The sequence below is a fragment of the Epinephelus fuscoguttatus genome, linkage group LG4 (assembly GCF_011397635.1).
Source record: "Epinephelus fuscoguttatus linkage group LG4, E.fuscoguttatus.final_Chr_v1".
Classification (NCBI taxonomy): domain Eukaryota; kingdom Metazoa; phylum Chordata; class Actinopteri; order Perciformes; family Serranidae; genus Epinephelus; species Epinephelus fuscoguttatus.
Window position 1 is genome coordinate 23,406,489 of NC_064755.1, and position 14,246 is coordinate 23,420,734.

General features: G+C 43.2%; 2 protein-coding genes across 2 annotated transcripts in view; both read left to right on the top strand.

Moving 5' to 3' along the window:
- LOC125887210 (kielin cysteine rich BMP regulator) overlaps nucleotides 1-14,246 on the top strand; it is a 33,318-nt gene that overhangs the window by 882 nt on the left and 18,190 nt on the right. The window contains exons 2-14 of the mRNA XM_049573868.1: nucleotides 1,108-1,640; nucleotides 1,824-1,896; nucleotides 2,574-2,878; nucleotides 2,960-3,128; nucleotides 11,453-11,523; nucleotides 11,623-11,716; nucleotides 12,293-12,375; nucleotides 12,461-12,554; nucleotides 12,640-12,719; nucleotides 12,807-12,892; nucleotides 13,072-13,162; nucleotides 13,528-13,627; nucleotides 13,772-13,857. Of these exons, the coding sequence (XP_049429825.1) occupies nucleotides 1,108-1,640; nucleotides 1,824-1,896; nucleotides 2,574-2,878; nucleotides 2,960-3,128; nucleotides 11,453-11,523; nucleotides 11,623-11,716; nucleotides 12,293-12,375; nucleotides 12,461-12,554; nucleotides 12,640-12,719; nucleotides 12,807-12,892; nucleotides 13,072-13,162; nucleotides 13,528-13,627; nucleotides 13,772-13,857 (1,865 nt within the window). The remainder of the gene's footprint in view (nucleotides 1-1,107; nucleotides 1,641-1,823; nucleotides 1,897-2,573; nucleotides 2,879-2,959; nucleotides 3,129-11,452; nucleotides 11,524-11,622; nucleotides 11,717-12,292; nucleotides 12,376-12,460; nucleotides 12,555-12,639; nucleotides 12,720-12,806; nucleotides 12,893-13,071; nucleotides 13,163-13,527; nucleotides 13,628-13,771; nucleotides 13,858-14,246) is intronic.
- On the top strand, nucleotides 6,034-8,923 carry LOC125887221 (uncharacterized). The gene is made up of 2 exons (XM_049573885.1): nucleotides 6,034-7,109; nucleotides 8,173-8,923. Exons 1-2 carry the CDS (start codon nucleotides 6,043-6,045, stop codon nucleotides 8,363-8,365), a joined length of 1,260 nt encoding a protein of 419 aa, XP_049429842.1. The 5' UTR covers nucleotides 6,034-6,042; the 3' UTR covers nucleotides 8,366-8,923.

A 14,246-nucleotide genomic window follows, 5' to 3' on the forward strand; every position in this document is an offset into this window, starting at 1 on the left:
TTGAATTACTGATTATTAATTTTATCCCCTTTATTGCTGTTGCTGTGGTGCAGATCACCTCAACTACTCTACATGATTAAATCTATAACCATGCATCAAATTCTGTTAGCTATACTATAGTAATATTTAAATTCAAGTACTCAACATTAATGGTGTAGGCTATATGTTCTTTGCTATTTTCCACTGCAAATTTGTCCAATAAACCAAAATAAATTGTCACGTAACTCTCAGTTTAAGATTTTTGATGTATTTTCAGATTTTAAGAGTTATTTCAGATGTTTTATTGTATTAAAGCTGCACTTGGTAACTTTTGCAAAAATAACCTTGTCATATTTGCTGAAACTGTCACGATATCCTGACAGTAGAATATGAGACACAAAACCATGTGGAAAAAGTCATGTTAGTCTGACTGCCACCGAGCACCGAGAGGAGCATTTCAGATGCTCCCAGTACTCTTCTTGGTGCTCCTGGCACCAGCAAGAACGCCAGGTGCATTTGAAATAATCGATTGTGGGTGAACAAAAGCAAAAAATCAGAGCTGGGAGTCTCTAAAAGATATAATTCACTGCCTTGCTGCCAGTGACAGTGTTCACAGCAAAGACAAGTCAACAGAAGAGGAAGACAAGATAATATACGTTACGATACGATACGATGTGATACAACACGATATGATACGATGCGATATGAATCCTTTATTCTTCCCACAGCGGGGAAATTGCAACATTACAGCAGCAAAGGGATAGTGCAAACAGGAAGCATCAGTAGAAAAAAATCCAATACAAAGCAATATATAAGTGTGTAAAGATATAATGACATTTTAATCAAATATGTTATTTTTTTTAATAAAAGTTACCATTAATTGAAAGGCAGACTAATGAGACTGACTGTCCTCTGCTGGTCATCTCTTGTTGTGTTTGAGGTCAGTTAGGCAGCCATGTGTGCCCGGCTGATGAATGGCTTCATTCTGATTCCTCTCACACAGACTCACAACCATCACAAGCCAGAAACCACAGTGTCATCCTCCATCTGACAGAGCATGACCTAATGCAGCATGTGAATGATGTGTATGCATGTTTGCTACAAGTCTGTTTTATCTCCTTCTCTTAGTGATCGACCTATTGACAGCTCTAAACATGTCCCACCATGTAAGCGGTGTGGCCAGAATGCAGAGTCTAGGCAGTGTGGTGTACAAAATACGTCCCAGAGCGCCGTACCTGACTCTTCCTCGTGAATATTCCCACTTCTTGTCCTCCAACCTTCAGGGAGGCATGGGGGTGCATTTAGTGGGGCATCAAGCATCGGGCTCCAGTGCCACTCTTTTTTCTGTCTCCTCTGCGTCCTCAACCATTCTCCAGATCGTCTCCTCCACCCTCAATAAAACTCTGCGTTTGGACTACCAGGCTGGAGGAGGAGCTCAGGGCCTTGCCAGCTTTCACTACCCCAGGAGAAACCCCTTCTCGAGGGAGGAGTGGACACAATTGGCAGTCAGCCTGGAAACTGACAGGCTGGCATTTTTTGTCGACTGTCAGGAAGCTGTGGTTTTATCATTAAGAAGTGGGGAGAAAATCAACCTGGAACTGCCTCAAGATGCTGTTGTCACTCTTGCCAGCACACCAGGGAAGAAAGACAGCAAATATAGTGTGAGTTTCTCGCACATATTGTGTACATGTACATGCCGACATACTGACTGCAAAAGTACAGTGAAGTTAAGGACTACATTATATACAAAATGTATGCAATTATTTTGCCTTTATTTAATGTGCATTCAGTACATACAATAAAATCTAATATATGAGCGTTTCTGTGTTTTCTTATGAATGCAGGGTTACTTGAAGAAGGCTCAGATCTCAGTGAAAGCATATCTAAGGCGGCCCTGGCTCTGTGACAATGTTACAGGTAAAGAAAGATGTCATAACTGAGTCTAAATCACTGTCTTTGTTTGGAGTATCTCAGTGTATTTGAGTTAAGAATGAGGATAAATGTATACGGAGAGTGCCAAAAATACCCACTGACCCTAGAGAGACGCCTTTCATAGTAAACATTTCAAAGCTCACCGGAGAGCTGTGATTGATTTCCTTTATTCCGGATACTATATGTGTGTGCATGCTTACATACACACACTGTGCATGTACATGTGCAGCCATATATTAGTTTGTATGGTGGAAAACAGATACTGCAGAGTTAACAGTGTGTCAGAGACTGCGGTGTCATTCCCTTCTCATTTCCTTTTGCGCCATTCTTTCACTTTATTACTACCCCCAGCAATTTATTATATTTTGAGAACTCTTGTCATAACCAGTTGTGTAAACTATTAAACAACTGATATTTGGCAACCCTAGCTAGAATTCCAAACAGGCGGATACTCCTAAAGCTCCGCAGTGGGACCGTTAGATCATATCTTTTGGCCCTCAGGCAGAAAGTCCCCCAAACAGTTTGTTCATTATGCCTCAGTGTGGGTCTTCATTTTGACAGCATTTTTCGAGGATGTTTGTTTAGGCTACAAATTTGTTCCTTTGTTCGTTTAAGAATACCCAGGAATCTGTTTCTCACCAACTGCTGCTTTCTCCTTCCAGATTCTCTGCCTCCGTCTCAGTCCGCAGAAGCCCATAGCTCAGATTCTCGGACTGACAGCAGTCGAAAGTTCCAGCAGGATGCGTCCCCCAGTAAACCTCAGACAAGCCGCGGGGCAAAGGACCAAACCAGCCATTATCCCCAGAACGTCCAGAGTGACCAGCTGCAGAGAGGTGTGGTGCTGGGGCCTCCAGGATCTCCTCAAGGGGTGAGGTCTGTTTCTCAGGCACAGCAGGATGACAGGCTGAAGAAGCTGGAGAGGAGGGTGGAGGAGCTGGCTCGCATGCTGGATATGGTCAAAACTCAGGTACGTGTTGCACTTAGATTATATGACCGTCCGTGATAAAACAAGAATATCAAGTGATGCGACATTTTTGTTTCTCTACAGAACGCAGACCTGCAGTCACGCTTACAGTACCTGGAGGGATGTGAGTGTGTGAGGCAGCGATGCATATGGGAGGGGCGTGAAGTGGAGGATGGTCAGCACTGGCAGATTGACCTCAACACTGTATGTACGTGTGCGTCTGGAAAGGTCACATGTCAAGCTAACACCAAAGGTAAAATGACTCAGATTCTGCCAGCTCTCTTTCTCTCCTTCATTCCCTTTCTCTGTTTATCTTTTTCACACATTTACAAAAACACACAATAAAACCTGTGTGATTGCGACATATTTTCCTCAACCTTACACTAACACACATTCAACCGGTGTTAAGTAGCTAGCTTGCAGATGGCCGCCCCTCTCCCAGACCCTTGTCTGTCTAACCCCTGTCAAAATGGAGGCGTATGTTTCATCTTGACCTCTGACCCCGCTGGGTTTCACTGCTCCTGTCCTCCCAACACCAAGGGACCAGTGTGTCAGAGACTGCTGAGACAGGTATTTTTGTACCAGGATTAGTGGAGTAAATTCATAAACAAAATGTCCATGTTGCTAATGTTGTGAAAATGCATGTGTCAGTCCCTGGGTGTTTTTTAGCCATGCTAGCAGCAATGTCCAGAGATGTCAATGTCAGTGCACCACTGCGGCCCAAATATCTCAGCAGCTACTGAGTGAATTGATATCAAAGTTTACACAGACATTTATGGTGCCCAGATGATGGATTGTAATAGCACTGGTGATCTCTAAACCTTTTATCCAGCGCCATCATGGCAAAATCTCAATTTTTCCAATACTGTGGTTTTTGACAAAATATTTTACTTGGCTATGTTTTGTTTGGTGCTAATCATGACTGAGAGTGTGTTAAACATTATGCCATTAAACATAAGCACGTCAGCTTTCATTGTGAGCATGATAGCATGCTAACATCTGTTAGCCTCATGTGCACTTAGCTCAAGGCCCTGCTATGCTTAAGTCTAGCATCACAGCGCTGCTAGCAGGACGTAGATAACATGCCTCTTGTTATGTTGAGCATGTGTCTACTGTAAGTGTTTCATTATTTTACTTTTATAGATTTATTGTGTCTTTGGTCACCCGGCAGGTCTCCAGAACTTTTGAAATGCTTGAGGTGGGTCACAATCACAAATGAAAATGAAGGTTTGAAACCCTCTTCTGTTAAGTGTTGTGTTACTGTAGTTTTTATACTACTTTCTTATAGTTGTAGCATTTTCTTTTCAGTTATTTTGTTTGCACTTGCCTTGTAATTTTACACCACTGTAGTGAGGTAGACATTTTGGGAAATACACTTTGTTTTAAGTTAAATAAGATCAATACCAGTCTCATTGTGACCAAGTGAGGCTAGTTGTTTCCTTGTTTTATGTCTCCTAGTGGGGACATCATATTTCACAGACAGATGCCAGAGTGGTGCCAAACCCCTCATCTAACTCTCGGCAAGAAAGTGAATAAGTGTGTTTCTCAAAATGTCAAGTCATTCTTTTGATAGCTGATCTAGTTTTTAGATCACGCTTGTGATTGTTGTGTATTCACGGTTTAGCTGTAGAATGTTGCTTGGCCTGCTGCATTGGGTGAGCCCGATAGCAGTGCTTTGCTTTACTTTAGTCCTTTGTCAATTCTGGCTGTGGGCATTGCAGTGGGGTTTAAGGCTGGGTAAGAGGCCCTGTGTCCCCCCTCCACACTTCTAGGCATGTTGGGTACCCAAACCAGAGACCAGCTGTGAAGGGATGCGGCCATTTCAACGCCGCTGGGCCTTTAATCCTACCTCTGGCCTCTGTGAGGATTTCCTCTACTGCACTGGAAACAGCAGCAACAACTTCCCTTCCTTTAATGCCTGTAGGGACCAGTGCATGTTGGGTGCGTGCTGCCTCCGCAAACAGCGGCAGGATCTTCCCTCTGGCTACCAGAATTACACCTTACATGGATACAACATCTCCTCTGTGAACAGGACTCTCTGGGGATATGACCACAATAATTTGGAGGATGAAATGTTTTACAGCAATATAGACTCCAACCGCACTGAGATGAAAGATCTTAAAGGAAACCTTCAAAGTGTAGACTGCCGCAGGGACCTGGATTTCAATTATACCTGTGATTACCTCACCCTAACACAGTGCCAAGCTTTGTTGAATGACCAAGCTGGAGAGGCGCAAGTAATGAGCTTCTCCACCGGAGTGAAGTGTACTGACGTAAGTTGTGGTGGAGGTTGTGGTTGCTTCCTTCAACAAAAGCTGTGGAGATATGGGGAATGGTTCAGGCAAGGCTGTGAAGAGTGCACATGCACACATAATGGCAGCGTTGACTGTGTGTGCAGACATCTGACCCAGCGTAAAGAGATAAGAGACCTTACACAGAGAGAGAGGAAGTTGTACCAACGGGCTATCAGGAAAGTCTATGCCAAGCCAGGTAAGACTGTGAATCTAAATGTTTTTGTTCCTTACCTTTTTAAAATATAAAATATACATTTATATCATCATTATGGGTTTACCTGTGTCTTTGTTTGTGTGTTTACATGTGGATTTAGCTGTGTGGAAGGGCTTTGCGCTACTGAGAGCTGAGTTCTCCCCTCTGGCCAGTGATCATACCTTCTTCCTCCCATGGCACCGCTACTTCCTGCGATTAGTAGAGCGTGAGCTGCAGTCAGTGTCATCATGCAGACTGGCGCTTCCATATTTTGAGTGGACAGTGGACTCTGGGTCAATGAAGTCCTCGGCTGCGTGGCAGGCTGGATTGTTTGGAGGAGACGGTGAGCCCGGCTCCAGCTGCGTCCCACACCACCCTTTCCAGGGCTTGACTTCCCGTTTCCACTGGTCGCCTTGTCTCAGGCGCAGTTTCAACTCCTCGGTTTGTCTTACAGCTTTTATTCATTCGACAGCCCACCTCACTGTACTTTGCATACATTGCAGTGCTTTGAGCTGTATAACAGGTATCAGGTTTGTCTAACTTATTTCCGATGATTTCTTTAGGTGTGGCTGCCAGATGCAGTGACCCTGCAGAGGACTGTAAATCAGGCAGACTTCCAGGGGTTTTCCCGGTCTCTGCAAACCTTTTCTGGCCTCTTTAGGCTTTGGGTAGGGGGTCACATGGCTTCCCCTCTGGCTGCTTACGACCCATTATACCTGTCTCACATGGCATTCATGGACAAGCTGTGGGCACAATGGCAAGATAAACATCAGCATGGATCAAAAAGACAAAATTCCAGGGACGATAAGGCTCAGAGCAGCATCCTTTACCCCGCCAGACAGAGGCATGTGAAGATAAAGCCTTTTGATGTTACCCCTGATGATGTGATGTCTTCCCAGCAGCAGATGTGTATTGTATATGTGCCCATAACCATTGGTGCACCTTGTAATATAACATCATTACAAACACACCCAAGAGGAAGTCTGAAATTTAAGAAGCGTAGCTTGGACAAACACAACTCACACTCCAATAGTTTTGTCATTGGAGGCTTTGACAGCAGTGGTTTTGACCAGCATGGATATGATCGTAATGGCTATGACCGGAGCGGTTGGGACAAGTGGGGCTATGGCAAAGATGGCTTTAACCGGGACTTCATTGATATTGATGGATATGATGTATCTGGTTTCAACCGCTATGGGTTTAACCGTTCTAATGTCACCTGGTTTGGCATGCGTAAAGATGGCATGTTTGAGAATGTGAAAAAGAAAAAGCATAACGAGACAGATGAAGAGGAGGAGAGTGATAACAAGTCACACAAAGACAAGATAATGTCCAAGCTCTTCGGTGACAAAGGCTACAGCATCTACGGGTTTGATCCATTTGGTTTGGATCGCAGCGGTTTTGACGCATTTGGCTTTCGAATGGATGGTTACGACAAGGACAGTTGCAACTGGTTCTTCAATGGGCCACACTACCTGCGGTTCTACTTCCACACCCAGCAGCAGTTGATGTCATCCAGTGACCAAGCTTTAAACCGTATCACCCGTACCTGCCCTCCAATCTCCTCCCTGCCCCAACACTGGGCCAGACAGGAGTGGATGACCTTTGATCCAGACAAAAGCAGTGCTCTGAATAGTCTACTACAGCAGGAATGGATGAGACAAATTAAGCCAGAAAGTGATGATAATGTTACAGCAGCTACTCAAAATAAGAGCAACATATGGCTTCCAAACACACCAGATCACAGGTATCAGAATTACAAGAAGAAAGTGAGAAATGCCTCGCAAAGCCAGACCATAATATATTGTTGGATGCTCGTTGGAGAATGACTCGGCTCAGTGTGTTTTCTGCTTTGGACCTTATGCATCAACATAAGCCTTCCCTTAACCTGATTGGACAAACAAACCATTTGCTAGGCTGTCATAGAGTGGTGCAGGGATGACAAATTATTTGTAGGCCAACACAGAGGTTAACATCTCCCTGGGTCCTCTGACAAAAAGCCAATGAGATATTGGATTATTCTGTCAAACAAGCTCTGAGGCAAACCCAAGATTATGATACTTATACATGTTTTGTTCAGCAAGGTAATCTTCACAAACAAATGCCACTTTTATGATTTTGCTGTAAATGCAGTCGACAGGATTAAAAAGCTAACGTTAGGCTATAAATGAACTACACCATGGTCACATGACTCCAACATTGCACCCACAACGAGGCTGTAACTCTGTGTTCCATTGGATTGTATTCTGTAGTCTCACATAGCCACTTGTTAGGAACCCTCTTTTTTAAGACATGTAAAGGCCCCATAATTCATGAGTGGGGTATTTACTGACATGTCTTATGTCATAGAACAAAACCTCATTCAAAAAAAACATTGACTTTGAGAAAAGGGAACCTGGGTGTGCAAAACTGCTAACTCATTCCTACACCACTCTATTGGTCAGTTGAATTTCTGTCCATTAATATCAGTTTCTCAATAACTTTGAGATCAAAACTAGGACATGTAGTCACAAATCCCCACTTAATTTTGCACCTATAACAGTTGTTCTCAAGTTGCAAAGTTTCCAGAGTCAGCGTGTCACATTATCAACTAAACCTCTCCTCAAAGCTTCAGCATCCAATTACTAAGCTCAGGCAAATCTCAGAGGAGGTTTTTGAAACCAAAATCTTGTAGTGCAAACAGAACTAGAAATATACCGGCTGGCTTTTCAGGGCTATAGTCATATCATGAATAGTAATTCAATATTTTATAAATTGTTTTTGGCATTTCAACCTATGTGGTCCATTTCCCCTTGAAACACTGTCCGTAGGTTTTGCTTCAAGCTCCACTGGTTCAGCGGCTGTCCCCTTGGCTCTGCGCCTATCAGCTGCCCTAACCTCTGCAATCAGGCCCGCTGCCACGTGTACCCCGAGGCTGTCTGCCATATGCGCAATTGTGGTTCCTGTTTCACAGAGTGGCGAGATCCAACAACTGGAAACCACGTAATATGCCATGGCTGGTAAACACTGGATTGTTTCCCAGAAAAATGGAGGAATAAAGTACTTTTTACAGCTTTTCACAACAGTGAGAAGAGAACGGACCATCATTCGGTACCTGCATCGTCTCTGTGAGCTCAGAGAAACAGAAAGCACGTCATCATAATGATGACTGTTGAGAGGACTGATACTGGAGTAGAATAAGACAAAGACTTAATTATCAATGTTATATTAGCAAAATGTGCTTTGAAATCTGTTTTTACCTCATTACAAGATTATCCACCTGTCCCACCACATTTACATTTTGACTCACTCTGTATCATCCTTGTATCTCCTTGATATAGGGTGTTACAGTGTTAGTTCACCCAGGTTACAAAAAACATTTCTCCAGTGGTATATAGCCAAGGAGATGGTTTTGGCCAACCCCCACACAGATTTGCAAAATATTCTATTTCTGTAGTTCTGAATTTGACTTCAATTTTATTTGTGGTGAATAAATTCCATTTCAAAATCATCAGTTCAGCAAATAACAGGCGGCACGGTGGTGCAGTGGTTAGCATTGTGGCCTCACAGCAAGAGGGTTCCTCCCCCCGGGATGGGGTAGCCCCTCTGTGGAGTTGGCATGTTCTCCCTGTCTCAGGAGGGGCTTCCTGTGGGTACTCCGGCTTCCTCCGAAAATCCAAAGGCATGCGGGCTAGGTTACCCATAGGCGTGAATGTGAGTGTGAATGGTTGTCTGTCTCTATGTGTGATAGTCCAGCGACCTGTCCAGGGTGTACCCTGCCTCTTGCCCAGTGTCAGCTACAATAGGCTCCAGCACACCCGCGACCCCCAACAGGATAAGCGACTACGGATGAATGAACGAGTTACATTAACATTAGTCTGGATGTTCCACAGACCACACTGTCATGAGTTGGTTGGAGCTATTACTTGAACCATTTTTTGGTTGAAAGACGTGCACTAAAAACTGTTGACAGTAAGGTTCTGTTTAATATGAGCATTAGAGACATTGTGTCTGTAAACAGATATTGTTACGTTTTTTAGTGCATTTTTCTAGGCTGTAGGCAAAATACAAAATTCTATTAACCTTTAATGTATTTGGAGAATATGAATACAGACATGGAAATCTCAAAATCTGAACAAATAAAACCAAAACTTTCTTCTGAGCTAGATCCCACCAGAGGTCTATAAAAGAAACTTGACTCTAAAGCTGCCGTAGTCAATATTCATATACTGATGTTCGATCAAATGCATGCTTTTATCTTGAGGGGTGTTACTGTTAGTGATGAACCTGCAGAGCATTGGTTTGGTTTTATGGCCTTCAGCTTTCCTGCTTTGTTTCCTTTTTACCACTCTCATTAACCTTGCAGCAGTAAGCTGTGTCTGGCAAAAAAAGGAAAAAAACTTTCTTTAAACTAGCTGGTGAACGTAGTTAAGCAAGTAGCTGTATAAGAGCTAGAAGTTTCCCTTAGGATATTGTCATGACTAAAATTGGAGCTAAAAGAGAGTGAATGGTGGACTCACATTCTTCAGGTGGGCAGAAATATGACGTTCACCATATCAACTTTATAAGGGAATAATTTGTCACTGTTGTGTTTTACAGCTCGTTGTACTGCCCCCAAGTGTCCAAAAAGTCTGTTAATGCAGGTTTAAAGCATCATCCTGTTAGAGTCACATGATTTTCCAATGTTTTAATTCCAGTGTATGTTTTAGAGCAGTGATTCCCAACTGGCGGGTTGTGGACTTGCGAACATGTGGAGTTTGCAAAAAACACACTTTATTTTTAAGTACAGTGAATTTCTGGCACAAAGCTTTTATTTTGAAGTGCCGTTTCCTGCTGTGGAGTGAGACTGATGGACAGCTACCTGATAGAGACAACAAACTAGCTTAATGACAATGCCGACCACAAGTATGACGCTGAATATATTAAACAGTGTAGACCTTGAAGTAATGACTAAGGAGAAATCTGGACTCATGGCCAGACCAGTTGGGATCCACTGTTTTAGAGTACCTTGTCATTGTATAGTAACGCAGCTGCCATCAATTTCCTGGTTGTGCATTTAAGGTAACTGAGTACAACAGCTTGTCAAAACAGAGTGGAACAAACAAGTGGGACTTTAGTTGATGTTGGACTGGCCTCATTAGGGATTCTCTGACTCTCTTTGTCTCTTTTTTCCCCACTCCCACAGAGTTATGTAAACTTCTCTTCTGCCTATTGTGCACATTTTCTTCATCAGTGTAACGCACATGTGCCCAAACAGCTCTCTGTCCTCTCTCTCACCCCCTCTGACTATTCTCTCTGTCACTCTCTGTCTTTTCATCCATCCTCCTCTTAATTGTTTCTGCATGTAGGCCAGAAGACCCTAATGGTACCCGGTTGATACACACTCGGAGACTCACACTCCCACACACACTTTGATCTCATGCATGCTTGGCTTGCTAGAGGAAATGCCTGTTGGCTGCTGGCACAGTAGGCAGCCTCACTAGCCTCTCTCGCACTCTGTGATTATTGCCCTCTCTCACACACAAACACATTGTCTCTGTCCTTTGGAGAGTTGTCATTAAAATAATTATCTGCTGAAATGTCCAAGCTAAGCGAAAATAATATTTGATGAGCTTTCTGAAAGCCTTTGATGAAACAAAGCGATGTTGCTCTTCAGAGTTCGGTATGTTCTGCACTGTAAACAACGTAATGGCTCCAAAATAACAGCCGCAGAATGCGGGGAAGTTGTTAGGGCCATGATCTGATCCGCTTCTCCTACAGTAAATCTCTTCCAGTGTTAATAGACTTGCCAGTGGTAGTCCTTAACAGCTGGAAGGCTGCAGGCACTTGTGGTTACAGTTACGGCCCATAAAACTTTGTATGTGTGAGAGAGAGCGAGCACATGTACATTACATCAGAACCACACTGTTCTGTCATCACTGGAGAGACAGCAGAGCCAGATGTTCTCCTGTGACCTAGAGTAGAGACCAGGTGAAGAAGGCACCAGCTGTAATGCTCAAACTTATTTCCACTTTCCTCTTTTCTTACTTAAACTATCAGTATACATTCCAACTTTATCATATGCAGACACACAATCTCAAAAATGTGTATAATCTTCTGTCTCATCTTCAGAGTGTGAACCGGATGGCAAAGTTCATAATGTGTCCTACACTATAGATGGCTGTCAGACGTGTTCGTGTAAAGTGAGTATTTCCATTTTGACATTTCTTGAGCCTGACAAATTGCTGTGGTCTTCCCATTTATCATTTTCTGTCACCTCTGTGTCCATTCATTGCTAACAGGAAGGTAACAGGGACTGCAATCCCCAACCCTGCCCTTCACCGGACTGCACACACAAGGACACTGTATCTGGAGACTGCTGCCAGCAATGCGGAGGTAAGGACGCAGCAAAAAAAATCTGTATGCAACAAACTTTGACAAATAAATGTAAAGCAAAGCATTTAATGTGTCTAGTAAACTATGTAAAAATTGTTTAGATCAATCCATATGACCATTGCACAGGATGCATATAGGTTTTCATACTTCTTCATACTTGACCCACAAAACCTGTCACTGACCACTTGCAGATGGCAGCACTAGTATATTTTTTAATCTATAAAGCAATATCTTCGCCATTTTCCTTGACAGTATGCAAGAAAAACAATGTTTTCTTCATGAATTCAAGGTAACATGACTAACTGATTTACAAGTAGTCATTATGTTGGTGAAGTACACCTATGAGTTGCCAGACTAGGAAAATCTCTCCCAGACAGCAGGGGGTGCAAATGTGCTTCCACAGTTAAGGGGTGACATTAGTTCGACCTGACAGATAAGATGGATCTACATGAAAATGGAAAGTTCCTCCAGAAAGAGACATTATTATCTCATATTTGTTCTGCTACATCAACATTTAACCCCTTCACTGCCAGTAACACCAGAACAGTAAAGCAATCTGTATAAATGTGTTTGCAGGCTGCGTACATTCTGGCGTCCATTATGATCACGGAGCCAACTGGAGGTCGGTGGAGAATCCCTGTGAAGTCTGCTACTGTCTGGTGGGTCAGATACTGACTGACAGTTTAACCTTTTATCTTCTCTATCAACTTCATCTTTACTGATATCCTTCTGTCCTCTCACCAGGAGGGTCAAGTTCGCTGTGAGAGGGAGCAATGTAACATCCTGTGTAAAAACCCAGCTGCTCCTCCACCCAATACATGCTGTCCAGTCTGTCAGGGTGGGTTTCTTCAAATCACTGTAGCAGTGTGTGTGTGTGGCTGCAGTGAGCTGCAGAGACATAGTGTGTGTTCTGTGTCTTGTAGGCTGTGGTGTAAATGGTCAAGACTTTCCTAACGGAGCTCTGATCCCCACTGGAGACCGTTGCCAGGAGTGCTCATGTGTGGTACGTCATTTATCACCATATTCATTATTAAATTAAATTTTTGTGTGTATGAATCACTTTTATCTTTACTCTGTCTTTCTCCTGCAGAATGGAAATGTGGTTTGTTCACCCCTTCCCTGTCCTGCCTTGAATTGTCGAAACCCTGTGCATCATCCTGGAGACTGTTGCCCAGGGTAACCAACCTGCCTAACATCATCCACATCACTTTCAAGCCTGCGTCAATCCACCTTATTCATCTCAGAGCAAGTGAAACATTTCCAAAAGTTTTAAACGTGTATGTCATGTGTGTGTGTGTGTGTGTGTGTGTGTGTGTGTGTGTGTGTGTGTGTGTGTGTGTGTGTGTGACCTGCAGGTGTGAGCACTGTGAATATGATTCTAAGGTGTATGTGGATGGACAGAAGTTCCCCTCCAGGAGAGACCCCTGCCTGCACTGCCGCTGCTCTGTGAGTTCAGTCTGGTTTTTTATGGATACATGATGTTCATGTGACGAGACGATGGGTTAGAAATATTTAAACACTCAGGGGTTCAAAGAAAACCTGCTTTTTAAGTCCTGAAAAATTTAGTTTATGTACACACTATGTAATAAAGAGTTTCTAAATAACCTCAAACCTAGTTTTGCCTCTCTGTACTGCAGGTTCTTGTTACTTACCGGCTGACATACACCAATACTGATGTATCTGCAATAAGATTTTCTGGCCTGCTAGATTTATCACTCTTGCTCTAGTTTATAGGTTTGAGCTTTGTAATCTAACAGCCACTGAATGTTACAGAGTGACACATCTAATCCCTTCTTGTGTCTACCTGTTAGGCAGGTGAAGTGTCTTGTGAGCGTATGGATTCATCATGTCCCGCATTACACTGCAGCCACCCAGCTAGGCGGAAAGGAGAGTGTTGTCCCACATGCGCTGGTCAGTATATCTGTAAATTTGTCTAAAAGACATAATTTTCTCATGTCTTTGTCAAGTTTGTTTGACCGATTGGGTGCCGTCCTTCAAATTCGACTTTCATTTGTCAGATTCAAGCATAACCAGGGTTTGTATTTGTTCCCACAGAATGTGAGTATGACGAGAGGGTGTATGCTGATGGAAAAGCGTTTGCACCTCCTGGAAGCGGACCCTGCCTGCATTGCAGGTGTAAGGCAAGTCTGAACAGTATATTCAAGAGGAAAGTAAGCCTGAATCTAACCAGTATTTTCATAATGGTTCAATCTGTGTATTATTTTCTTGATTTATCAGGTAGTTTTTTGGTCTATAAAATGTCAAGGAAGGGATAAACATTAGCTCACCTGGTCGAGTGGGTGCCCCATGTACAAAAGGCTTTGTCATGGCTTCAGTTCCAACCTACGGCCCTTTGCTGCATGTCATCCTCCCTCTCTCTCCCCCTTTCACGTTATGACAACTGTCCTATCAATTAAAGGCAAAAAAAGCCCTAAAAATCTTCAAAAAATGTTAGAAAAATGTTTTTCAGTGTTTCTAAAGCCTCAGATCATGTCCTCAAATGTCATGTTTTATCCAAGACCCAAAGATA

Excerpts from the sequence above, each read along its gene's own strand:
- LOC125887221 (XM_049573885.1), top strand. The coding sequence starts at position 6,043 with ATGGCTTCCCCTCTGGCTGCTTACGACCCATTATACCTGTCTCACATG. Across the intron at positions 7,110-8,172 it reads CCAAACACACCAGATCACAG|GTTTTGCTTCAAGCTCCACT; the intron begins GTATCAGAATTA and ends CACTGTCCGTAG.